We start from the raw sequence: 27,981 nt of genomic DNA on the forward strand, positions 1-27,981 counted from the left end.
GGATACTGGGGGAGATCTAAAAATTTGGTCGTCGAGGGAGAAAAGGTTACCACTAACCCAAAGGAAATCAAACCTTGCAAGCTGAGCATAAATCAATGAATACAACATATACCATAACGGATACGAGATGAATCCATACGACATATATTAATAAGAGATAAACCGAGGCATAGAGTAGATGGGGATTGTATCTATCAGCTTCTTTCCTTTAGTAATTGATTATCATAAACCAGGGATCGTGCTAGTAGAATGAATGGATGGTTTTATAGATAATAGACTACTGAAAGTGTTACGAAGCATTGACCGACGGGGGGCTCCGCGTGGTTGGTCGGAGCTGTCAGTGCATGTCTCCTTGTGGTGGGACGTTGCAGGTTCAAACCCCAGTGGTACGTTGAATAATAACTGGTGGGGGTCTGCCTAGCCCCAGCTTGCCTTTCAAAAAAAAAAGTGTTACGAAGCATTGACCAACAGGCCCTGCTTGTCTGGTAGGAGCAGCTAGTGCAAGCCACCTTGTGTTGGGACGTTGCAGGTTCAAACCCCAATGGCATAGTTGTAAAACTGGTAGGGGTCAGACTAACCCCAGCTTGCCTTTTCAAAAAAAAAAAAAAAAGTGCTACGAAGCATTGCCTACCAAGAAAGGCACCATCAATGTGAAACCTGGGAATAGCTCAACATTTGAAGCATGCTTTGCTAGCTATAAAAGGATCATACTTTTAGCGCTTTATCACTTACCTAGACAATGGCACCTTTTTATGTCAAATAACACTACAATGAACAAAACAAATCTTCAAAGGAGGAAATGACATCAAGTATTATTAGATGGAGTTACCCAGGCACCAGACACGATTGCTATACATGTTAAATACTTTCTCCATAGAATGTGAAGCTAAGGATGAGATCATAACCAAAAACATTTGATACAGGATCAACAAGAAGCCCGAAATTATTAAAAATCCAAATGAGAATCAAATTGCGTGATTTTTCACCTGCTAGAAGAAAAGAAAGCTAGCAAAACATGACTTGAACTTATAATAAAAAATTTCACGCATTTTATATACACAGGATCATAACAGATGTGATGGCAAAAATACTTTTAAGATGGGGGCCCTTGCAGATATTTCAATGGTATCCCCTTGTTCGACTGGGTGAAACAAATGAGAACCATCAATATAGATGAAGCCGTTGCAATTCCAGAAGATATGCATGGATTCATTGGACTTGATTAGCCCATGCATCAGATGACCAGTTGCACTAGGTAAAATGGGCTCTCTTACCATATACTGGAGAACTTTACTTGAAACTGGCATTGGAAAACCCCCTGCTGAGAGCATGGCAGCTGTTGAACCAGCAGCAGTGCAGACTCTAAGTCCACTTGATCGGGTATTTACGAGAGTGGAGCATGTTCCAGAATCTTTTATTCTGAAAGCAAATAAAAATGAATCCTGATAGCTAAAACTAAAAGTATTCCCTCAATATCCAGCACTCAACAAAGCTTACCTGAACGAGAACCTAGATACTGCTGCTGGACAAGGATGTGCTACAAGAATATCATTCAGGGCATGTGTTGGCAGTCGTTGATTATTGACAGTGATTAAAATTCGTGATAGTTCAGATGGTCTCCTGGTACCCTCAATAATATCTGTCAAGACCTGGAGGAGATTTCAAGTGCTCATGAGAATGAACTCCCAGTGAACATTTTCAGATAGCTAGGAGCACAATGAGCCATCAAAGAATAGTAGAAAAAAATAGTATGCATAACCACAAATTTAACATAAGTTATTGAGAGAGAGAGAGAGAGCACTATTCTCATTGGTGATACATGAATGTATAATCTCAGGATACATTACTTGGAGTTCAAAATAAGCAAAAGAATGATTTAAGGGTCTGATCCAAATCAGTAGAAAATAAGATGGTGATTGGTGAATGCTTACGGCAAAGTGACAAAAGTTAAAAACGGCAAAATCTCGGCAAGCAAAAAAACTTGGGAGATTTTGAAAATTTTCATAATTCTTAGGGTTTTTTCGGCAAAATCTCAGAAATAAAAAATATAAAAAAATATTTTTTATAAGAAAATATAAATAAAATATTCAAAAATAAAAAACTCGGGGGTTTTCACGATAAATATCTTTTAAAAATATAAATATCGCGATATTTGTCACGGTTTGAAAATCTAACGAGAAATTGCCGTTTTAAACTTTCAGGTAATTTCTCGTGATATATCGGCGATGTTTTTATAAATATCACGATATTTGTCACAAAGGCTTACGGTCATTTTTTAAGTGAAAAGAACCTAAATCTTTGGGAGTTTGATAAAACCATAGGTCACAAAAAGTATGCACCTTTTGAAATGAAAAAACACTCACTCATGTGTTCTTCCATGCTATGTCATTGTTACAATTAGGGTTTCTGATATTTCCGCAGGGAGAAAAAGAAAACAGCAATGTAGGGGCTGAATATGCACAATTCTCAATGTGGAAAATCATGCCTCTTGCTATTCCTTTATATTGACAGCTCTATTTAGGTTACATACCAAAAATGTCCTTGTTTACATATGATACAAAAGAAGACTAATGAGGGGCATTTAAGACAAAGAAAAATATAAAACAACATTGCTGACATGGATTGTGGATCCTGACCTAATCCGACCCCACGCTAATAGCCTCCCTCAAGTTGAACATGGCTATCAATCATGGACAACTTGCCTCTCAAATACCAAAATTTGTTCTTTACGAGGCCTTTGGTAAATAAATCAACTACTTGTTCTCCAGTCTGTGCATATCTTGTCTCTATCTCTTGATCTTCAACTTTCTAACGAATGAAATGTTGATCAATTTCAATATATTTTGTTTTCTCATGCTGAATGGGATTTACCGAAATGTTGATAGCCCCTTGATTGTCACATAACAATAAGGATTTGGGTACGATTTCTCTCAAATCATATAACAGGTGTTTGATCCAAGTCAGTTAAGCAGTAACAGCAGCCATGGAACGATATTTTACTTACGTACTGGACCTAGCTAATCCTCTTCTACTTTCTACAGCATTTAACAAGATTCCTCCCAATAAAAACGTTGTATCCAAACAGATCTTCTTTCATCAGGATCACCAACCTAGTCAACATTTGAATATGCCATAACCATCATCATATCTTCATCTGCCATCCTTTTTCTGTAAAACAAACCATCTCATGTAGTTCCCTTTGAATATCTCAAGATTTTTTTCACAGCCTCCATGTGTGGCAGCCTAGGCTGATGCATGAATTGCGACACCTGCTTGACAGCAAACACAATGTCCAGACGAGTAAATGTGAGATATTGCAACATACCAACCACACTTCTAAACCTTGTCGGATCGCAGTACAGTTCTTCACTAGCACTCAATCTTTGATGAATAGGGACAGGTGTCGCAGCCGGTTTGCATTCTCTCATCCCCATCTTATTTAAGGGATCCATCGTGTATTTATGTTATGTAAGGATGAGTGAATCATCCTTTCGATCTACCTCTATACCAAGAAAATATTTTAACAATATAAGGTCTTTTATCTTAAACCGCTTATTTAAGAAAACTTTCACCTCCTCAATATGTTTATCACAGCTGCCGGTAATAATTATATCAACATAGATAAGGAGTAGAGTAATAAAATTGTTACCTTTATAAATAAAGAGTGAATGATCTAGTGGAGAACGAAGAAAATCATAACCTTGGATCGCAAGAGAAAAGCTTTCAAACTAAGATCTTGAAGCTTGTTTCAACCCATAAATGGCTCTCTTTTAACATGCAAACATACATTTAGATCATCCTCACTATATCCTGGTGGTTGATCTATATAAACTTCTTCCTTAAGGTACCCATGCAAAAATGCATTTTTCGCATCTAATTGGCTTAATTTTTCATCCATGATCAACCGCTAAGGATAAAATAATATGGTACCTATTTTAACAACAAGACTAAAAGTTTTGTCATAATCATGTTCATACTCCTGTATGAAACCTTTTGCTACCAGCTTGGCTTTGTATCACTCAATGGTACCATCAGTATTTTATTTTACAACCACTTCGAGCCAACTACATTTTATCAGGTGGTCTTTTTACTATCTCCCAAGTCTGACATTCATTAAAGCCTCAATTTCTTTATTCATGGCCTCTATCCACCTATTTGATTGCACTGTGTGCTGAAACATTTTGGGTTCCTGCTGCCTTTTAATCTGGGTGAGAAAACATTGAAAATCCGTACTGAAATTTTTATAGCTTACCCATCTTTCGATCGGATGTCTCCCCTTGTTTGACCTTCTCACCGGCTCGAGTTGACTCCCTTAATCTGATTGTGGTTGTTGATCACTTGGGATTGACTATTGTTGACCTTTGTTGCGTCTTGTGTAGACACATCTTTTTTTAATTTTTTTGAGTGCTGAAAATAAATTATCATTCAACCAGAGCTAATATACTTCAATATTATTGATGTCCTGTAAAACATGATTGTTGCACATATTAGAAAAATTACACTCGTCAAATATAACATTTTTGGAGATTTTGATATTTCCTGACTTAGGATCGTAGAATCGATAACCCTTGTAGTCATCAACATATCCAACAAAGCAACATATATAAGCCTTGTCCTGAAATTTGTTTCTCAATTGGCTGTCCACATGAACATAGCATATACAACCAAACACCCTTAAATCTATAATGAATAAATTCCTTTGATGAGTATTCACCGCCACTATCACATTGAAAATTTAGAATGCTCAAGGAAAATTGGGTTCGAACATAAGCACAAAATTGTTTAAACACATCAAAAGCTTCAGATTTGTGTTTCAAGAATAATATCCAAGTGTAATGAGAATAATCATCGATAAATTAAACATAATATTTACTACTAGACAAAGGGACAAGTGGGGATGACCATCCAAACATCTGAATGAATAATTTCAAAAGGTCTCGAAGCACTTTTATTATATGAATTGAATGAAACTACATGACTTTTGCAAACTTCACAACTAGGACATAAATTATCACCAAACTCTTGATCCAAGACAGATTTAGGCAACATTTTATTTGAAACTAATCTCTCAATAAAAAATCGACCACAATCACTTAACTTACTGTGTCAAACATTTGATTGACCAGACTTTGAAATACTGAAGACACACGCAGAGGACTCAGGCTTTGAATGACTATCCAATTTAGCTCGGGCATTCAAGGGATCTTCTCTGAAGACGTACATGTCACATCTTTCTCCTTCAGCGAACGTCTTCCTTGTTTAAAGATCTTTCTCCTTCAGCGAACGTCTTTCTCGTTTGAAGATCTTTTTCATACATAAAGATGGAGTAAACTCAATGTAATAACTGGTACCATCAACAAGTTTAGAAACAGAGACTGTTTTTTTCTTATATTGAGAGAACACAATACATTGGATAAGTGAATGGGACGAGATTTAGACAGAGAAATAAGCATATTTCCAGAGTGTGTGATGGGGTGAGATCTACCATCTCCAGTAATAATATTACTTTTACCAGAATAAAGGATTAATCTAGAGAATTTACCTGCATCACCTATGATATGATTGGCAGCCCCTGAATCCATATACCAGATACCCTAATCGTTTTGTTTAAAACTCAGCCCAGAAAGTGCAACTAAAATAAGTTCCCTGAGAGGACCATTTTGTCCCTTATTTTGTCCTTGATCACTAGACCGAGGTTTACCTTGTGCTTCAGGATTATACCTTGGGTCATCCTTGAACCAACATTTTGCTTTTACATGACTCTTCTTTTTGCAGATATAGCATGTAGGAATATTATTAAAGTTACCTCTTACTGCAAAGGGAGGTCTACTAAGAGTACAAAGTATTCAACGTCCTCCCTGATAAAAACCTTGGACTCTACCATATTCTCCTCCACGTCCATGATTCAAAAATGTTTCCATAACCAGCACCTCATGTGAATCTGCTTCAGCCCTTCCTGTGTCAAACATTCCCTTCAATAACATCTCATAACTAAGGAGCTTGGCCTTCAGATCATCAAAACTACAAACAGTCCCAGTGTACTGCAAGGTGGTAGACAACACATGAAACTCGGGTCCCAAACCAACTAAAGCTTGTTGAATTTTGTCTTTCTCAGAAGCTTCACATCCAATCAATGCTAACTAATCTGTGATGAACTTAATTTTGTTGAAGTACTCCATAATAGACATGGATGCTTCCTTTTTTTCAACATATGAAATTCTCTTTTTAGATAAATGACCTTAGCCTCTGAAATCTGAGAATAAGTCAGCATCAACGTGTTCCAAAACACCACAGCACTGCAGTCATCTGGAATTTTCACTAATACTTCTTGAGACAGAGTGGAAGTAATATATGCTACTAAAGTTTGATCCTTCTTCATCCAGTTGGTATAATCGGGATTACGAACTGTTCTGGTTGCGGTGAGAGCCCCTTTGTCATCTTTAACTTCCTGCACACAAAACTCAGATGAAGCAGCTATTGATCCATCTAGGTGACCAACAAGATCCTGGCTCCTGAAAAAAGGAATGATTTGTCTCTTCTAGGTAAGAAAGTTGGAATTCAATTTTTCAGAGATCAATTGGCTGAGAAAATTGGCAAAGATAGACCCTTGAAAAGAATTTGAATCCATGAGGAAAAAGTGAAAGGGACAATACCACACGATAAACCACGGGACCACATGATAAACCACGGGCAGAAAATGATAATGAGAAAATACAATATCACACGATAAACCATGGACAGGAAACAATAATGAGCAAAGGCAATATCAGACGATAAACCATGAAGTAAAATAAGCCAAGAAACTCTTTTTTTTGCAGATCGGGTTAAAACAGAACCCAACGACTACCAGTTATCAGCAGGAATATTTTCAGCAAACCCACATATCGACATCAATTTTGGGTTGCTATTGCACCACCAATATATATCAAAAATATTGTGTGATATGTAAAGGAACAAATTCAATCAAGGAGGCAAGATATCAATCAGAAAAATAAGGAAGAAAACAAGAGACAAAGGATAAGAAAAAAGATTGAATGATTTTTATCTATAAAGGATAAAACCCAAACACGTTTTGAGAAAGAAATGTGACCCAAGAATTTTTAAGAAGGAAGACGCAAGCAAGTTTTATGGGAATCAAGATTAATGATATGAATCAGAACAATGGAGAAGAAAAAAACACATATTTGAAGAAAACTTGAGGAAGAAGAAATAATGAGGGAATAGAAATAGATGGTTACCTAAAGGAAGAGATCAGATCTTGAAGGTCATAAAGATTCACCAATTATGATCCGGATCATGGCTCTGATACCATGTTAGAATTAGGGTTTCTGAATTTCCTGCAAAGAGAAAAAGAAGACAGCAGCGTGTAGGGACTGAAGATGCATGATTCCCAATGTGGGAAATCGTGCCTCTTGATATTCCTTTTATATTGACAGCTCTATATTAAGTTACATACCAGAAATGCCCTTGTTTACATATAATACAAAAGAAAACTAATGAGGGGAATTTAAGACAAAGGAAAATATAAAACAACATTGCTGGCATGGATCCTGGATCCTGACCCAGATCCGACCCCACACTAATATGCAATATCCACACCTTATCAACCTCATCACACATCATAATTTCTCTCATTATCATCATGCACTTTTCAGCACGCAATCCCGCTACAGTGAATATATGTCATCACCATCATGCACCAACCATCATTCGTCAACATAGTCTACTACCATCTTTATCATCAAGGCTATACAATCAGCATTTCAGCCTCTCTCTCTCTCTCTCTCTCTCTCTCTCTCTCTCTCTCTCTCTCTCTCTCTCTCAGCCAATCAGATGTCTCCTTACAAGCCACCATAGGTACCTTTCCCCTATAGTTCCAGTTCATTTTCAAAAAGACCTCATCCAATTGATATTTAATTTTCTTGCCTCAGAGGGTTTTTTTTAGGTGGGTCACTTTGCATTGGTTAAGAGCTAGTGGGTTTCATGATTATTGCAGGCAGGTCATCATCATTTTTTTTGGCAAGTTGAAGGAGGGGATGTTGGACAGTTAAAAAATGCACTCTTTTTGCTAATTACACAATTTTCTCTGGTTTTTCCTTTTATAATATATAGAAGACTAGAATTTTTTTACAGTGTCAACTCGTTGTCCATTGATCTATATATGCATCAACTTGCAGGTTGTGACACACAGAATCTCCTTTTTGGCCTCCATATCGTGTCCCCTTGTATACTAGTTATATTGAAAACTTCATGCAAATGGCCATATCCTCATATCCACAACTTGCTGGCCACTGATTTAAGTAGGAACCAACAAGCAACATGGTTGACTATGGCTCCTTTTACAGTAATCATGAGTATTGTATGTGTTGACTTTTCAACAATAACTTTGGTTATGATATAGTAGAAATGGTAAAGATAAGTCATCAAACCAATATCCAGTTACGATTGCATTTACCTGCCTGATAAATGACAAATAATAGCCATTTCAAAAGCAGAACCACAGTCTGTTGCAGCAGTACTATGTCATCATAAAGTATTCTGTTTTGAGAATTTGCAACACTTCCCAAGAAATTTATGGTTGTACTTATAAAGTCATACAAACTACATAGGGTATATTAATAGTTCATTCTATTTTTCTATAAATTAAAAGTTGAATACGTTGGTTTAGTGCATGTTGCAGATACTCTTTAACAAACTCACATAGAGCATCCTGAGTTTCAAGGAAATCGTAAGGTGCACAGAGCACGTTTGTATCATGTAGTTAGGGTTCCCTGAAGATGGTCAGTTCATAATTACCCAGATGCATGAGGGGTTTTGATGCTAATTGACACAAGAAAAATATCCTATCACAAAATTATTGTTTCTTCTCATAAAGAAATGAGTTTGGGATAACATAGAGATTAACCAAATCCAGATGAGGTAACTTTTGTCTAGTAGCATCCTCTAAAGTTCTTTTTCTTGTACAAAAATTTACAGTCTGTCATGCACAAAAGAGATGAAGAAAAGTGCCTCCAGTAGAAACTACCCAGTTTCCTACTTTCCATTCTGAAATATTCTAAATCTCAAACAGACCTTATGTTGGCCAACTTTGCTATATTGTTCAATATCATGACTTAACAAACATGATCACAAACTATGGCACTTGAAAAAGTGCACAGGAACCGAAGTTCTTGACCTTACGCATTTATGATTCTACATAAATTTTGCACATAATATATAAAAGTGACACTTAAAACAAGAACGCTGGCATTGTTAAATTGTACATACATACATTTATATATATGTGTATATATTATATATATATTTCATTTTATCTAGTTCATTTAGAACTAGAGTTGGACTAGTCAACACAACACTTTGTTGACTAGTTAAAAGAGTCGTTGGACTAGCTCCAACGACTATTTCTAGCCCTCCAACGACTCTTTTGAGTCTCTCTCCTTCTTGCCTCTTGCTTGTATATAAATAAGGGTGTTCTCCCTCTCTTGTAAACAATGTTTTTTGTATAATGATGAATAAAATAATATTTATTTTAGCCCTTTTGTGAAATATCCCATGTGTGGGTTTGGTATTGAGTGTGCCCTTTTGTGGACACTTGTTGTATGTGTTCTTTTGAATCTTTCGTGAGCATATTGAGTGTGATTGAAAGATTCTTGTTTCTTTACATAGTATCAAAGGCTTGGTTGCTCTTGTTTCTTGAAAATTGCTTGCTGCCTCGTTTTCCATGCCCAAGGAAGAAAGAGATATCTTCTTGGAAAATCAAAGTGTTTGTGAAATTGTGCAAGTGTGGCTTGTTGGCTCATGTAATCGTGGTGGTTTGTTTGTGGTGGTGCACTTGTGCTAGTTCTCTTTCACCTCATCTCTTTCTCTCTTTGTAAGAATGGATGACAATGAGAAAGTTACCATCATACTCTTGAAGCTCAATGATACAAACTTTGTAATGTGGTCTTCAATAATAAAACACCACATACAGGAAAAGGAATCATGAGGATTAGTTGATGGTTCTGATCCAGAGCCTAAACTAGTCCTCACAAAGGTTGAAAATGAAAAAGAAGTGTCTCTTAAGGCACTAACGACTTATGAAAAAAAGTGAAAAGAATGAAGAATGTGACACGACAAGATTATGTCTTGGTTAATCAATAGCGTAGATATTAAAAAGTGCTTTAGTCTCGCAAAGTTTGAGCATGCCAACAAAGCATGAGAATATCTTAAGAATATGTATTTCCTTAAAGATATTGCACATGTGTGCAATTTGCAAAACAAAGTTCAGACAATGACTCAAAAGGACAAAAGTATTAGGAAATACTACAATGAATTGTCCGAACTTTGGAAGAATTATCTATCCTTGAGCCTAAGTGGCATTGCCCGGAAGATATAGAGCTCTGACAAAAGCAACTTGATCTGGAACATTTTTATCAATTTATAAATGGTTTGAGACCGGAGTTTGACAACACCAAATTTCAGCTTCTTCATAGAAGAAAAAATCCTTCTATTGTTGACACTCTTGAAGAATTGAGTATGGAGGAGAATAGGTAAGAGGGCATCCTTTGAAAAATGAAGACGGCTTTGTTTTAGCCGTCTCTAAACCGAGAAACTACACGCGTCCTTACAAATCACCTCATTGGAAACAAGAAAATGAGGTTAACAACAAACCTCATTCAAAACAAAGCAATGACTATGACAAGAAAAATATTATTTGTGACATACCAAACCTCAATGTCCTAGATTTAAAAAAAGGAAAGAAAAGAAGGTGGCTTCAATTGGTTTGTCTCAAGAACGAGGTGATTTGAACAAATCTCATGATGCACCCGTATCTGGGTCACAACTTTTGGAGATTCTTCAACCTCTTCTTAAAGGAGTATCTTCCTCTGGAGCCGCGATTTCTTCCTTCTCCGATCCTGGTAAAACTTCTTAGCTTCTTGACTCTGGCGCATCGTTTCATATGATCCCCAATCAAAATATTTTATCCAAATGTCATACCAACTCAAGCGTATCAAATGTTTTCACAGCCGATGGTACATCTCATGAAATAAAAGTAATTGAAAATTTTGAAAATACTTTACAAAATTCTAAAAGATTTATTATTCCAAAAGTAAGGTATATTCCTAAATTAAATTTAAATCTCTTGTCAGTTTCTCAAATATCTGATCATAGATGTAATGTCTCATTCTCTTCTAATGGTTGTTGGGTGCAGAATCGTCATTCAGGAAAGTTGATTGGGGAAAGCCATAGAGAAGGAAGCCTCTACTACATGGATTTTTTGAAAATGCTTAAGGATGCTTTTTGTTGCAATGTTTAGAAAATTGGCTTGGATTTATGGCACAAACGACTTGGTCATCCTAATATATCCAAAATTCAACATTTTCCAAATCTGAAAAAAAGATTTAACTCTGAAAATTTTAAATGTAAAGAATGTATCCTTAGTAAAATAAAGAGATTACCATTTCACGAAAGAACCTTTATTTCCTCTAGACCACTTGCGTTAATAATTCGGATGTCTGGGGGCTAGCACCAATTATATCAAAGGGTAGATAATCATACTATGTGATTTGTGTTGATGATTTCACTAAGCATACTTGGATCTACTTCTTTAAGAATAAGTCTGAAGATTTTTCTCATTTTCAAATATTTTACAACTTAGTCAAAAATAAGTTTAAAAATAATATTTTATCTTTTGCACTTATTCAGGGAGAAAATACTTATCAAAAGAATTTAAAGATTATTTGAATTTATATGGCATCATACATCAAAAGTCTTGTCCTCACGCCACAGCAAAATGGTTTGGCTGAACGAAAACACAGACACATCACAAAAACAACTAGAACTTTGTTAATAGCAAGTCAAGTACCAGAGGATTTTTTGCGCTGAAGCAACCCTAACTGCCACATATCTCATTAATAGAATGCCAACTTCTTCTCTGCAAAATATAACACCAGTTGAAAAAGTTTTTAAATTAGTTCTTGATTACTCCAAATTGAGAGTTTTTTTATGCAAATGTTTTGTTTTTACTAACAAAAATGATAAGCTCTTTCCTCGAATTGTTCCTTATGCCTTTTTAGGTTATGCATATAATAAAAAAGGTTATTGATACTTTGATCCCAAAAGTAAAAAACTATTTGTTTCAAGAAATGTGTCCATTTTAGAAAAGGAAAGTGTTTCTAACTCTGAAAAGACCGAGAAAGTAGTTGACTACTCATTCTTATTTGATTTTATTTCAAGTTATGAAAAATGTGATTATGAATGTGACCTTGATAGTGGTCTTGATGAATGTGATCTTGATAATGGTTATGGTGATATAATTACTGAAAAGCAAACCCATAGGAATAAAAACTATTTACAATATTTTAGGCGTAGGGACCTTAATCAACTATGTGCACTAGAGAAATATGTTGAACAACCTGAAGTATAAACCAGAAGATCATCCAGGATTTTTAAACCACATAGAAAGTTTGTGTCGAATGACTCTTTTTCTCCAAAATACAAGGCATTCATTGCATTAATTCATTCATATGTAGAACCTTCAACCTATACTCAAGCTAAAGAACATTCTGAATGGGTAAAAGCCATGAGAATAGAGTTAGGGCTTTTGGAAAAGGCTAATACTTGAATCACTCAAGATATTCTACAACAAAAGAAACATGTAGGTTATACGTGGGTATACAAGATTAAGACCAAGAACGATGAAACTCTTGAAAGATATAAAGCCAGATTAGTTGCCAAGGGATATTCTCAAGAATATGGCATAGATTACAAATGAAACCTTTGCTCCAGGCACTAGAATGACCACCGTTAGAACTTTAATAGCCTTAGCATCTATTCGAAAATGACCTATATTTCAAATGGATGTCAAAAATGTTTTTCTTAATGGAAACCTAGTTGAAGAAGTTTGTATGGAAACACCAGCTCGTATAAATATTCTTAAGGGTAAAGTTCTTCGTTTGGAAAAGGCTCTTTATGGTCTTAAACAAGCACCAAAAGCTTGGTATGACCAGTTTAGTCGAGTTATGCTTGATATTGGATTTAGAAATTGTTTAACTGACACTGCATTGTTTGTTAAGATTTTTGATGTGGGTATTATTATTTTTTTTCTCTATATGGACGACATGAACATCACTAGAGAAGACAAATAGAGAGTTGAAAATATTAAAAAACTTCTCAAAAAATATTTTGAAACGATTGATTTAAGCTTCTTGAAATACTCCTTAAGAATCGAAGTTGCTTACTCTCCTAGAGGATACTGATCATGCATATTTTATTCATGTTTTTATATATTTTTTATGCATGATATTGTGCATAATCAATGTTAAAAGCCCGTGTTTAGTCAATTTTGATGTGTTGTCCTGCAGGAGAGCTTTGTGCCGCATTTCATCGAAATTAGAGTGAAAAATAAACAATTTGGAGCGAACGGATCGGGTAAAATGTTAAAACTCCAGATTGACCCTCTTGTGTTTTAGAATATTTTAGTTTTTTGTTTAACATGTTTTTAGGAATAAAATTTTAAAGTGAGGCTTTTTTAAAATCTTTGAAATTAGAATCTTTTTTAGAAAAATTCTAATAAAACCCCTCTTAACCCTAACCCTTTATTATAAATAGTTTTTTTTAGAGAGAGGGGGGGTCTTCCCTCATTGGAATTCACGCCCCCCCCCCACTTGCTCTCTCTCTCTCTCTTTGCTCTTTCTTCCTCTTCCCTTCTTCGTCCTTTCTTCTTTCTTCTTCTTCCTCTTCTTCTTTCTCCTCTCTTGGATCGGAGGTGCGTGACACATTTAGAAAAGAGGGAAGATCACCCTTTCTCTCCCCAGTCCGTCGAAGGCGAACCCAAGGTCAGCCTCTTCTCCCCCTTTTACTTTATATTTCTGCATATAGATTAGCTTTTCTGAATGCATATAGCTTAGTTTTTATTTTCGTAGTTGTTGCATATACATTAATTTGTTTTTATTAGTCATTTCAGCATTGTAGTGTAGTTTACTTATTTTGTTAAAGAGAAAAAAAATTAAGGGCTGATTTTTTTATATCATATCTGCCATCATCGGCAGACCTAATCTGCGATCAGATTTGTAATCAGTCCAGCCTGATCAATTAACTAATCAGGTCGACCCTGGTCTACTAGCCCAGATTTGCCAGCCCGACCCAACCAACTGCACAGTCAGCCTGGCCTGACTGGCAGCCTGATTGTCAACCGATCTGCAGCTCGATCGCTTATCACGATCTGCCGACTGATTTGCACAACATTCTTTTAGCAGGGCACGGCTGAACCGGATTGCGTGATTCAATTTTTATTATTATTCATTTTTGTTAGTTTAGTGATAGGTTAGTAGTTATTAATTTTTTCCGGTATTAGATTAATATAGTAGCTCACGGTTTTGCTGCATATTGAGTTACAAATAAAAATCTACTTTTGGAAATCGTGATCTGGAAAACCGTGTGCTAAGTCAATTTTTTAGTTTAGACTTTTCCTTTCCTTAGATTTAGATATATATAGATTTCTTTTTATTATTTAGATTCAATTCGCTTTTTAGTTTATTGCAACTAACCGTAACTAGAATAGATAGTCTAGTTGCTTTATTCTTGTATGGTTTTGAGTTTTGCAGGTAGGTGCGAGCTTATTGATTTCCATTGGAACGCGACGGCATCAAGCATACCAAGACTGTACACGTGCGAAGAACAAGAGCTAGATCGCGAGTAAATGAAGCCCTGCAATTTTTAATTTTCTTTATTTTTCAGTTTTGGGGTCTTAGGCCATTTATTTAATTTGGGTTGTAATAATTTTATTTATGCTCGGATCATTTGTAATAGGTTTAGTGCGCTTTGTTTACTTTCTTTCTTTTTAAGGCAATAAAGAATGTTTTGTTTGGAATATGAGGTGTTAAACTCGTTCCCTGAGTTCGACCCGGACTTCACCACTAATGTGAACCAGTTATTTAGAATTTGATGCACAATTTACACTGACTATTTTTATTGAAAAATCCTTTTGAAAAATACTTTTAAGAAAAGTTGCATCAAATTTTTGGCATTGTTGCCGAAGAACGGCAATTTAAGACTAAGTACTCACTTTATTGCCTTTATTTCACGTATATTTAGGACTGTTAGTTTGTTTTCGCAATATTTTTATGATTGCTTAGTTTAATTTTTGTTGATATCTAGGATTGTTTAGTTTGCTTTTGTTCCATAATTAGGACTGTTAGAACCACGTTGAGTGCAAACCATAGAACCAACTTAATTTTTCTGTACCGCCTACCTAATAGGGTACCATCTTAGGTGACCGAGCATCTAGTTTGCTTTCAAACTCTATACTTGCATTTAGGTGGTGGTTGTTTATTTCCAGTATTTTCTTGTTTGCTTCATAGTATGGCTTGATTACGTTTGCATGCTAGTTTACATAAAAAGCCCCTAGGACGAGCAGTGCACCGGGTCTCAACTCAACGGTGTATGTAAAGGCGACGTTCTTGAGGCCCTAAACTTATAGATCCTGTCAAGAACCCTGAATTAATCTTCAGGAGATCCCGTAGAATCATACCCATGGCGGAAGATCTTGTCCCAGTCCGTCCTTTGAGGAAGTACTTCATTCCTACGGAGTACAATCCTGGTTTTTGCATAGTGAGACCAAATTTAGGAGCCCCCCAATATGAAATTAAGGCCAGTATCATTCATCCAAATGTTACCATCCTTCTATGGCCTTAATAATGAGGATTCATACTGTCATCTCGATGAGTTTCTAGAGATATGTTCCACTGTTAAGATCAACAATTTTGGAGATGACGCGCTTAGGTTAACCTTGTTCCCGTTCTCCCTCAAAGATAAAGCCAAACACTGGCTAAAGTCTTTGGATATGGTTCAAATTACTACTTGAAATTGGATGCAAAAAAAAAAAAAAATAATATTTCTCAATTGGTAAGACGAACCAATTTCGCAAGGCTATCACTAGTTTCACTCAAATAGAGGGAGAACAGTTCCATGAGACGTGGGAGAGGATGAAAGATCTTATCAGGAAGTGCCCCCACCACCAGGTGCCCAAATAGCAATAGTTGCAATACTTCTACGACGGGCTGACAGAGAAAAATAGGCAAATGGTTGATGCAGCCTGTGGAGGCACATTTATGCTCAAGAGTGAAGACGAAGCATGGGCCGTATTCGAGACTCTGAGTGAGAATTCTATGCATCATGGTTCGGGCTCAAGAGCAGAAAGGGCAACACTTGCCGCTGGGGGAGCTAAGAAAGTTGTTATGTACGAAGTGGGGACAAACCTTGAGTTGCAAAACAAGGTTGACCTTCTGACCCAAAAATTGGATCAGCCATTGTCAAATCCCACCCAAGTTATGCAGGTGTGCGCGTTGTGTGCTACCCTAGCACACCATGTTATAGATTGTCCTGCCGCGTCACAGTACCCTGAATTTGTGCATGAACAAGTTCAGGTGGTGCAAGGTTTCGCCAAGCCCGCGAATAACCCATTTTCCAACACTTATAACCCTGGCTGGCGAAACCACCCCAACTTCTCGTAGAGAAATCCACAACAACAATTCTCTGTTCCTCCCCCAGGCCCAAGTTAGGTCAGGTACCTATCAGCCAAGCTATCAAGGACCGAATTTTCCTCAAGCCCAGCCTATGTGTAGCCCGCCTCCTTCTCAAGAGCCTACGTCAAGTCAAACCTTTGAAGAGAAAATGTTTCAGGCCTTTGCAGACATAAAGAAAAATTTGAACTCCCACACAGTTAATAGCAAAACTAGAGACTCAGATGGGACAGTGTGAACACCCCAAATTTTCCAAAAAAATTAAAAATTCCCTTTTTGCCCCTGACCCCCAACTTCTGAATAAATTGGGTCAATTTCTTATCAAAATTCCATTCATTTCTCGGATTCACTGGAATCCAAATTCAAATCCCATGTTTGATCCAATCTCGGACCCAGATCTGATATCCAAATCCGATTCTGAGTCTGGATCTTCTATTTTTCAAAAAAATCAAAAAATCAATTCTTTGTATTTTCTCATATATTTTATCTGGATCCAATCTCAATTCAAGATCCAAACCCAATATTCTCTCAAAATATCGGATCCAGACCCGTTGTGAAACCCAATTTCTGAAATTTAACCCTATATTTTCACAAAATCCTCTTTTATGAAAACCTCAAGTTTTAAAATAAATATTTTACAAAAATACTTCAAAAACCTCGTTTGGACTCCATTTCCTAAAAATCTCCCGTATTTCCTTCGTATCTTTAGGTTTTCTTTCAAAAAAACATAAAAGATTTTAGAAAAAAAAAATAGCTTTTTATACCATTTTGAAGAAAAACTTGTAAATGAGCCCTCTTTTCGAAATTTTTCAAAACTTGGAGGACCCAATTCGAAAAACCTCCAACGGCCTTCCGTTATAAAAACTAAGCCGCAGGGTCGAGTCCAAATGATCGTCTTCACCCCTCCACCCTTCTGGCATCTGACTCATCCGTTTTCACCTCTCCCTTTCACACTTCATACGATCGCTTCTTCACCCCTCCCTTTGCGCACGATCATCCCTTCTCCTTCTTCTCTTCTTGATTTCCCTTTCTTCTTGTATTCTCCTCTTCTTCTTCTTCAATCAGTAAAGAAATTCAACGGCAGAACAAAGGAGAATTCACTTCTCCGAGCCAGGCAAGCCACGGTAAGTGACCATTCCCTTTTTGTAAATCATTTTCCTCTATTATTTACAGCATTTCCTTGTTTGATTTAGCCTCTCTTCATTTTTTTTTTATCATCGTGAGACATAAATGGTAGGATCGACCTGCATATAGCAGTGTCGACCTACCCATTGCTACAGCAATGGAATGTTTGCATTCCAACATTACCTTTGATTTCTATGCTTATATCTGATTTCCTATTTTACTCTGATTATCCGTTTGCATTTGATTTCTAGTTTTGATAGCACCCTTTTTATTTTCAAGATCAGTCACTTCTCACGCGTATCACTGATTCAACCATTGTCTGTCTTTTTCTTTTTATGGCAATCTTTAGACTCATAATGTTCCAGTAGCATGGTTTCATCCATACATCGTATTTATTTGATTTCGCCTTATCGTATGCTTATTAGCCTTTTGATCCAACCTCATGCCCATGTCAATCATATCCATTTAGCATCACGCGTGTGTGGGTTTTGCATCCAGCATCCTTTCTTCCTCTTGCACCGGCATATTGCATCTTATGTATTTCATTTGGTCATCGTCTCCCTTCTATAATGCATTGTGTGAGGTGTTCATCCCCTGTGTCCAAATTCAATCGGGCCTCCCAATGAATCAAAGGTCATCAAGTTCATGTAAAATCCATCTCAGCATCCGATTTGGGCATACGACGCATTCCAGGTGGGGTAAAAACGTGAAATCCCGTGCCCTGTTCCAGCACTTGGGACTTCTGGCTTAATTTTATTATGAAGCCCTCCCATCTGCCTCATCGATGACAGGTGCTTCATCGTAGAGCTCAAGCTCTGGAAATATCAGGATAAATCTGCCTTCAAGTTGGTTGAATTCCCATGTTGCTCCTGACCCTGGAATAACTCTTCTAACTTTTGTTCTGTCAAAATGCCTAGTTCTGCCTCTTCTAAGCATAATGAACATTTCGAGATATGATCTCAACGTGATTGGTGACTCAGAAGTCTTAGCTGCTGCACAGGGCAAAGTAAATAATTGGGTATTGCCAAAATCGTTCTTAGTTTGATTAATCTCAACATTTATGAGGCATTTTCTCAACTTATTTCTTAAGCCTAGTCCCTGATAGCATATCACATTCAGTTATGTTTGCATTTTACCCTGTTATTGTATATTCCATTTTCTGTTTTCAGTATTAGCATTTCAGAATTTCAACTTGCATTCATGATACTTATGCTGAGGTTTTCATTCCCATCTCTTACTTCTCACAGTAAGCACAATTACACTACTACACTTCCTGTAGCATCATCCATGATAGGTACCTCATCACAGAGTTCAAATTCTGTAGAAGTCACGACAGATCCATTTTCAAATTTGTAGAGCTCTTTAGTTGCTAAGGGCTTGATATCTATATCAGAACTAGCATCACCAAAGCCAACCAGGTCCACAGTTGCCTGCTTTAACTCAGCAAAATGTTAGCTCTATTCCTCCCCAGATACAAAATTTGGGAAATCTACAAAGCTCAGGGAGAGTTGATCCTGATATTGATTCTACCCGGAACCATGTAGCAGAAGAAATCATGATTTTTTTTTGCAGCAACCTCAGGCTAATGAATGGGGGGCACAAATTATCTGATTTTACGAGGCGATTGGAGCTAGCACTGTTTAGGAATGATTCTTCTGAGGAGTATATGGATACCAGCACATTGCAGCGTAGGCTAGTATGCCACAAAGCGGAAATGCAAATTCTGTGGTCCCATCTGTTGATAATTCTATGGTTGCTAGTGACAATACCAGCCTGATGGTTCCAAACTCGGTTGGCATGGGGAGTTTGTTGCCAACTGCTAATGGGTCTGTTGGTTGAATGCAGCGTAATTCCTTCAACTCATCTGATGGACTACTGCCTAATGGATATCAGCAATCACTTTCTAATATTTCTGTTGGTTCTGGAAGCAATGTGTTATCATTATTGGGTACATCAAGGCATTCAAGTCAGATGATCCCTACACCTGGATTGAATGATTCACGTTCATTGCCCATTCCACCTACATGCATAAGCTTTCCCCATCTCTTATCTTCAGCACATGTAGCATCACACTTATTCACTGCATTTTTCCTGTTACTTCATCCAGCATATTGTCATGCACTCTCACACACCTTCAGCACACCTACAACTACACTGCATACACTCCAACAACTCCCAGCAGCAACTATACTCACTGACACAGCTTCAACTCCATCATCTCACAGCATATCTATATTTCCTTTACATTCCCACCTCACCTGCATTATGTTCACATCTTCTTCACATACACATACTATTGCACTCGCTGCCTTCACATCTGCATATTCACTTCATTTTCATTTGCTACCAGCTGTTTCAAACACATTATATCACTTATTTGCTGCACTACACTTCATCAGCACTCATTTCCTGCATCTTTACACCTATCCCCTGCATATCGCCTGCTACTTCACCTACAGCAACTTCACTGCTATATCTTTACCATTTACAGTATGCTACTACACCCTGTGCGGCTGTGCCACAGTTTCTCAGAGCACAGCACATTCCATTACACCACCACCTCACGGCACCCTGCGCAAGCATGCTGCACCCACTCACTTCATCCCTGCATAGCATTTTACCACACTATCTTCACTTCATCTTCAGCTGCAGCACCTATATACAGCACCACAGACCACTGTGTTCCCCACACAGCACCTGCATTACCACCTTCACTGTGTCCCCTGTCATCTAAGCATTCCAATTTCCACTCACAGTTATACCTTCTTCACACCTTCATAGCACTGCAATGTGGAACTTCCACCTATAGCACCACCTTCATTTCATTATTCACATTATGTTGGTCACCACTTGTCTCTTCCCATCTCCCATCACACCATCACCACTCTACTCATACTTCATCTTCTCTGCATTTCACATTTACACAGTAATAGGTCATTTCGCCTTTGCATAGCCATAGCATCTCATTTTTACCTCATATCATTGTGTTCCTTGCATGCTATATACATACTATCATCATATTTGCATTTCCATGAGCATATCTACACATGCATTCTAGTTTCAATACAGCCCCTTAGTTTTCCTTTTCATATTTTGTGTTTTGTTTTGTGTTAACTTTGGTTTTTGCAGAAAATATGTAGGAAGTGTTGGTTTTCTTCCTATATTAGGATTTTATCATTTTAATTTCAATTTGAAGGTTGTAATAACTTGAATTAATGAGAATTTTTCCTTTTCAGCTTAAAATAGAATGCATGAGCATATGGTTCTCATAATTTACCTGTGACATTCCATTTTTCATTTTTATTTTAAAAACCACAATGGTGAAACACGAATGGCGTGTGCACCTTTCTAATAAGAGGTAAATAATTCTAAGTAAATGATTCACATTTATGGCCATAGTCAGAATGTGAACAATACTTAGAGTTTTTATCTTTTATGGAATAACACTTTATTTCATCATATTTTTCTGAAACATTTTTGTCTTCCTTTATCAGGATTTAATATGTGAATTAATTTAAGATATATTTATAGCCATAGTTATGGATATATTGAAAGTTAATTTTATTTTAAAACCTGTAAAGGCACCAAAACTTTATTTTATCCTTTATTAGAATTGAAATACAGATTATATTATAATATATTTATGACCATAGTCATTAATGTATTATAATATTAATCTTATTTCAATTCTCCTAAAAAATAAAATATGTTTTTTAAATCTCAATCTTTAAATTCCTTCAAGACATTCATCATTTAGGATAGAATTGCATTTTTTTTCATATTATTTCAAATCATCTTCCAAAAATCCAAGTGATTTCTGAGATAAATTTTCAAATATATTTCTCATATCATTTTCAACTTTTATTCACCAATTCAGATTCATCTTTTATCCTCAAATTTCATTTAGTTTTGAATCTTATTTCAAAAATCCAACTTTCAATTCTCATTTTTGGATTTCACATTTTAAAATTCCAAATTTCATTCAAATTCTTTATTTCTATTTCCATTTTCAAATTCTATTTCAAGTCCTGAATTTTAATCCAATTTTAAATCAAAGTTTTGAAATTTATTTTGAGATTCCAATTTGGAGATTTACTTTGAAATTCAATCCAATTTCTAAAATTCCCTTCTGATTTCAAATTTCAAGTTTGAATTCAAGTTTTATTCTCCATTTCTAAACTTATTTCAAAATTACTTGGGAAAATCCAAGATTTCTGAAGCATTTCTCAAAAGCATACATCTTTGCATTTTTATTATACAAGCATGATTCGATGTGCATTTCGGATTTTAGAATAATTACTTAGACAAATTTAAGCAAAGCAAAAGGCATGAATTTGATCCTTAGTTCGATTACCCCTGGTAAAGGCACCAGGAACGGTTGAACCTCGTACCGACGAGCAAATCCCGTCTCTCCATCATTTTCCCCAAATTTTCAAAACGGAGGCGAGTAATTTCAAAATCTTTTTCAAATAAAGGTCAAGTGAGACCTTGCAAAAGAGTTTCTTTTCTTTCTTTCTTTCTTTCTTTCTTTCTTTCTTTTCTCTCTTCTTTCTCTCTTTTATCCCCTTCAAAAAGGGAAAAGGGGCAGAAAGGAAAAAGAAAGAGAGAAAAATAAAAAGAAAAAAATTTGCAACGATCACAGAAGTGGCGACCGTGATGGGACTCGTCTTCGTCTGGTCGAATTAAATGCCTTTGCTTTGCTTAAAATTGTCTAAGTCTTTATTCTACAAATGTCAGCTTCATTTTCATGCAAACCTTAGGAGCCTAGACTCTGTCCTAGCTGACATTATACATATAGGATCTAAGTATGGTTTGGTAGGACCATATTGAGAAGATCTATTCATACTCACTTAGACTTAGGTTTGAAATACAACTCTCCTCAATTTAGGGATTGAATGAAAACAATATATGCAAGTGTATGCTTCTTTATTATTAAATTCTATCTCTTTAGAACTCTGTATTAGAGTCATCTGATTTCTTGCATGTTGAACATATTTTCAAAAACATCTTCACCTATATTGTCTCAGTCTTCACGTTGCTAGGTTGTCTTACTGAACCATAGTTTGGGAGAGAGCCTCACAACTGAACCACTTATTTGGGTTAACACCCCCCTCCGCCACGTACTAAGGGCCATAGTCTGAAGTATATCGGTAGGCGCACAAGGATGTTGGGAAACCATTGCCTTAGAACCGAAGAAATTTCTATGCCACGTACTTCGAGTTTCGACTTGAGTATATCGGCGTATCTTGATTGAAATCAGATGATTAAAACCTTAGAATTAGGATTAAGGTCCTATAAGCTTTTTCAAATATTGCATTTAGAGTAAGCTTTTAGGGAGTGTTGTTTTGTGCATCATTGCTTATATAGTATTGCTTCTTTTGTGGATATTAGCTTATAAATCCCCATTTACTTCACATTTTTTTTAAAACCCTGGATATTTATTCCTGAATTTACTCACATTTTGTAGATATTATCTGAATTTTTGAATGCATATAGCTTTGTTTTTATTTTCGTAGTTGTTGTATATACATTAATTTGTTTTTATTAGTCATTTCAACATTGTAGTGTAGTTTTCTTATTTTGTTAAAGAGAAAAAAAATTAAGGGCTGGTTTTTTTATATCAGATTTGCCATTATTGGCAGACCTGATCTGCCATCATCAGTAGATCTGCGATCAGATTTGTAATCAGTCCACCTGATCAGTTGACTGATCAGGTCGACCCTGGTCTGCTAGCCCAGATTAGCCAGCCCGACCCAGCCAACTGCACAGTCAGCCTAGCCTGATTGATAATCGATTTGCAACTTGATTGCATATCATGATCTGTCGACTAATCTGCAGAATATTCTTTTAGCAGGGCACGACTGAACCAGATTGCGTGATTCAATTTTTGTTATTATTCATTTTTGTTAGTTTAGTGATAGGTTAGTAGTTATTAATTTTTTCCGGTATTAGATTAATTTAGTAGCTCACGGTTTTGCTGTGCTAAGTAAATTTTTTAGTTTAGACTTTTCCTTTCCTTAGATTTAGATATATATAGATTTCTTTTTATTATTTAGATTCAATTCACTTTTTAGTTTATTGCAACTAACCGTAACTAGAATAGATAGTCTAGTTGCTTTGTTCTTGTATGGTTTGAGTTTTGTAGGTAGGTGCGAGCTTATTGATTTCCATTGGAACGCGACAGCATCAAGCATACCAGGACCATACATGTGCGAAGAACAAGAGCTAGATCATGAGCAAACGAATCCATGCAATTTTTTATTTTCTTTATTTTTCATTTTTTGGGGCCTTAGGCCATTTATTTAATTTGGGTTAATAATTTTATTTATGCTCGGATCCTTTGTAATAGGTTTAGTGCGCTTTGTTTACTTTCTTTTTTTTAAGGCAATAAAGAATGTTTTGTTTGGAGTACGAGGTGTTAAACCCGTTCCTTGAGTTCAACCCGGACTTCACCACTAGTGTAAACTGGTTATTTAGAATTTGATACACGGTTTACAATGGCTATTTTTATTGGAAATCCCTTCTGAAAAATATTTTTAAGAAAAGTTGCATCAAATACTTATTATCTCAGTCTAAATTTCCTTTTGACATTGTCTCGAGGTCTTTAATCACAGATGATAAGAGAGTTGATACCTCTTAGATCGCCAACACCAAGATGTGAATTGATGATGGAGAACTTCTTCAAGATCTTATTCCCTACAGACATCTTAGTGGAGCATTCTCTTATCTTTCAATTACTAGACTTGATATAACGCACGTTGTACACACAGCTAGCCAATTTCAGCATGCTCCCACTTCTGTTCACATGGTAGCAATTTTGCGTATTATTAGATATATTAAAACCTTTCTTTCTAGAGGCCTTTTTTTGTTTGCTTCATCTTCTTTAGATTTAATTGCTTATATTGATGCTGATTGGGGAGGAGATCCCAATAGCAGGCATTCAACCACTGGTTTTTGTGTTTTTTAGGTGAATCTCTCATTTAGTTGTGATGCAAAGGTTTCACTTTCATCAACTGAGGCTGAATATCGGGCCATGACAACCACAACGATGAATGTAGTCTGGCTCAGAAGGTTGCTGGATGATATGGGAGTTCAAGTGACAGGAGCCTCCCGTATATATTGTGACAACAAGAGTGCGATCTACATTGTCAACAATTATATCTTTCATGAACGTACTACGCATATCGAAATGGACAGTCACTATGTTCGAGAGGAGGAGTATCTACATGGGACCATAGATCTGCCCTAAGTTACATCGAAGTATCAGTTAGTAGATTTCTTTACTGAACCTCTCGTTGCGCCCCGATTCCACTTTCTCTTAGACAAACTTTTGGTTATCATGTCGTAAGTTTGAAGAGGAGTGATAAATTGTATATATATATATATATATATATATATATATATATATATATATTATTGATGTATATATTTTGTTGCTTTATCTAGTTCATTTAGAACTAGAGTTGGACTAGTCAACACTTTGTTGATTAGTCAAAGGAGTCGTTGGACTAGCTCTAACGGCTCTATTTTCAGCCATTGGAGCTAGTCTAACAGCTCTAATTTCAGCCATTGGAGCTAGTCCAACAACTCTTTTGAATCCCTCTCCTTCTTGCCTCTTGCTTATATATAAATAGGGGTGTTCTCCCTCTCTTGTAGACAATGCTTCTTGCATGGTGATGAATAAAATAATATTTATATTTAGTTCTCTTGTGAAATACCCCTTGTGTGGGTTTGGTAATGAGTGTGCCCTTTTGTGGACACTTTTAGTGCGTGTTCTTTTGAATCTTTGGTGAGCATATTGAGTATGATTGAAAGATTTTTGTTTCTTTATAGGCATAATACATTCATGGTTCATACTAAAAGTCTTTCCAAGAAAAGATTCAGATTAAATATCAAGCATAAGTGAATACATGATCATACTGCACAGAAGAAATTTGATTAGCTCATAAAAGCAATACCTGCTCAAAGCTCCCAGCAGTTGCTGCACATAAATAACCAGTGCTTCTTGTAGCATCAAACTCATCACTCTTCTCCTCAACCTACAAGAGTGGATAACTTATCAATAATTTGGGCCCCTTTCAGAAAAATAATTTTTGGTTTAACTTAAACAAGAGAAATGAATAAATTAGCCATCTCAATAATGGCTAGAGTTTCATCTCAAATTACATAGATATAGTGGGCTTTATAAGAATGATTTATGAGGTTAATAACATACCTCCTCAGGCTGTGTGGGATCTGAATTAACCCCAACAATTGGTATTGAGTCATCCATAAAGTGACTGGCTTGCAAAAGAGTGCCATCACCACCAACCGTCACAACTAGATCAACATGATGAATATGTTCAGATAGTTCATTACGCATGATAGTCTCCCAAACAAGTGATTTACGGCGTAACACATCTTGACATAGTTTAATTGCATTATTATGAACTTCTCTCCTATTTTCTAGGTTAATTAAAACCTGCAAGCCAACATGAAAATGTAAGACAAGTCCGTATGCACAAAGCATTTGAAGAAAATGTAATCAAGGTCAAGGCCAACCAAAGAAAGGAGGGCGAAAGAATGGAAGTGGGGCTTGTGGGAGGGTTTCAAAGACACCCTTTCATGAATCATCTTAGGAGTCACAAGCTAGGAAAAAGTTGCTTGTATTTTTAACTTAGAAAGGTAAAACTAGAACAGTTACTTTGAATCAGAAGATCAAAATAGTTGGCATAAATTGCAAAATTGCTTTACACCTTGGAAAAATGACTAACTAGTTTCACCACTTCTGAGCTCCAACAAGTTACCGAACATAAAAAAGTCAAAGGCAGAGGCATTAATGGTTGGGTCACAAAAGAAAAGCTGATGAAGCTTGTCCAAAAGCCAAGATCGGTATAACGAGGAACAATGCTGCTCATGTTCCTTAGATCATCCATGCATCCTTCTCGAACATTATAGTAGTACACTTGAGATTTGTGTCACATTTAGTGGTGAATTTGCAGAAACTTCAATCAACTAGGTCTTGACATGGGTAGATGGACAATCCCATGCTCCCTGTTGCCTAATTCAGTTGTGAGATGAATAAGAAATATCCAGTCATGATTCATGGTTCTGTCAAGCTTGCTTGACTTGTGCACTGGAGTACTTCGAATCATATAGATGGGTTCCTAACAGAGAATACGGATCCCACAATGCAAACATTGTCTCTAATAAAACCACGGACTGCACCAAAAGCTGCAGGGAATCCAACACATAAATGATACCCACCATGAACATATATCATCCAAGTTCCCACTCCGAGGATTGATAAGCTACGCATCAACATTTCGAGTGGCGAATGTCGAATTTCCCCAATAACTCTTCACGTTAGCAAAAGAACAGTTCGCTGCATACACACATTCCAATTCAACGACAAGACATGGCTATAAACTGAATTGAAACAACAAACCAGCCAATGTCTGCCACCAAGGAAAATACATGAAGAACCCAACGCTACCTATTCACCAGTCACAGCCCACAAAACCATTGATTCAAAGTCCAATAAACAAAATAAAGCTGCAAATATCATTCAAATGTGCAACAGACACAAAATTACAAAGACTGTAATGTGCCCATAATCCTTAAATTAGAGAAGACATTACAAAATGCATAAACCAATGCAATACACCCAAAGAAATCAAACCAAAACAACATTTTCGTCAGCTTTTCCCATGTGGGTACTTCGGAGGCACGCATATTGCCTTGAAATACACTAGAAACGAAACAAACTATGCACAGCAGGGGGCGAAATCAAGAGGAAACGAGGTGTTGGTGCAAGTTTTTCCATGCGGGTACTTGGAAAAAATCAGAAGGTGAGCAAGTAAATACATGGTTTTGCATCGGATTACCTGTTGAACCGTGGATGGTGAAAGAGAGGAGAGGTAGTTTCCCGGGCGCCTGGCGAGGTAGACATCGAAGGGCTTAGTGAGCAAGAGCACCTTAAGCCGCGACATGCGAGCATTTGGCTCCTGCGGTTTCGCAAATTTTCAAGGCCCCGAGTTTGAAAGCCTTTTTCAGAAGAAGTGCTGCCTTTGTGGGTCCGAAATCCTAATGAACCTGAGGCCGTGTCATGAAGACACGGATACGAACGAGTAGAGGACGGCAGTTGGCTAATGTTTTTGAAACTTAGGACTCGAGGATACGATTTTTTATAAAAAAACTTAATTTATTCAATATTTTGATAATCTAATATAAAAAAACATATATTTTTACTCAAAATATAAATAGTACTTCTATGGTGATACTGTACCACAGTAACTTGCAGTGGCGCACATTATAAATTATTAAAAAAATAAAATTTATATATACGTGCCGTAACGTGTCACGTTTCATGCCG

General features: G+C 36.5%; 1 protein-coding gene across 1 annotated transcript; it reads right to left on the reverse strand.

Annotated features, from left to right (window-relative positions):
* Nucleotides 1-878: 878 nt before the first annotated feature.
* LOC149843458 (putative NADH kinase) lies at nucleotides 879-27,598 on the reverse strand. The gene is made up of 5 exons (XM_090001842.1): nucleotides 27,494-27,598; nucleotides 25,843-26,088; nucleotides 25,586-25,666; nucleotides 1,498-1,649; nucleotides 879-1,419 (listed from the first exon to the last, which is right to left on the reverse strand). Exons 1-5 carry the CDS (start codon nucleotides 27,596-27,598, stop codon nucleotides 1,065-1,067), a joined length of 939 nt encoding a protein of 312 aa, XP_089857968.1. The 3' UTR covers nucleotides 879-1,064.
* Nucleotides 27,599-27,981: the final 383 nt, after the last annotated feature.

Source organism: Nuphar pumila, chromosome 3 (assembly GCF_984573655.1).
Source record: "Nuphar pumila chromosome 3, dmNupPumi1.hap1.1, whole genome shotgun sequence".
NCBI lineage: Eukaryota > Viridiplantae > Streptophyta > Magnoliopsida > Nymphaeales > Nymphaeaceae > Nuphar > Nuphar pumila.

What these genes read in the sequence shown, in the direction of transcription:
- LOC149843458 (XM_090001842.1), bottom strand. Translation starts at nt 27,598, where the DNA reads ATGTCGCGGCTTAAGGTGCTCTTGCTCACTAAGCCCTTCGATGTCTAC. An exon ending in CACCATCCACGGTTCAACAG is followed by an intron (nt 26,089 to 27,493) that starts GTAATCCGATGC and finishes GTTGGCTTGCAG; the next exon opens with GTTTTAATTAACCTAGAAAA. An exon ending in GTATCTAGGTTCTCGTTCAG is followed by an intron (nt 1,420 to 1,497) that starts GTAAGCTTTGTT and finishes ATTTGCTTTCAG; the next exon opens with AATAAAAGATTCTGGAACAT.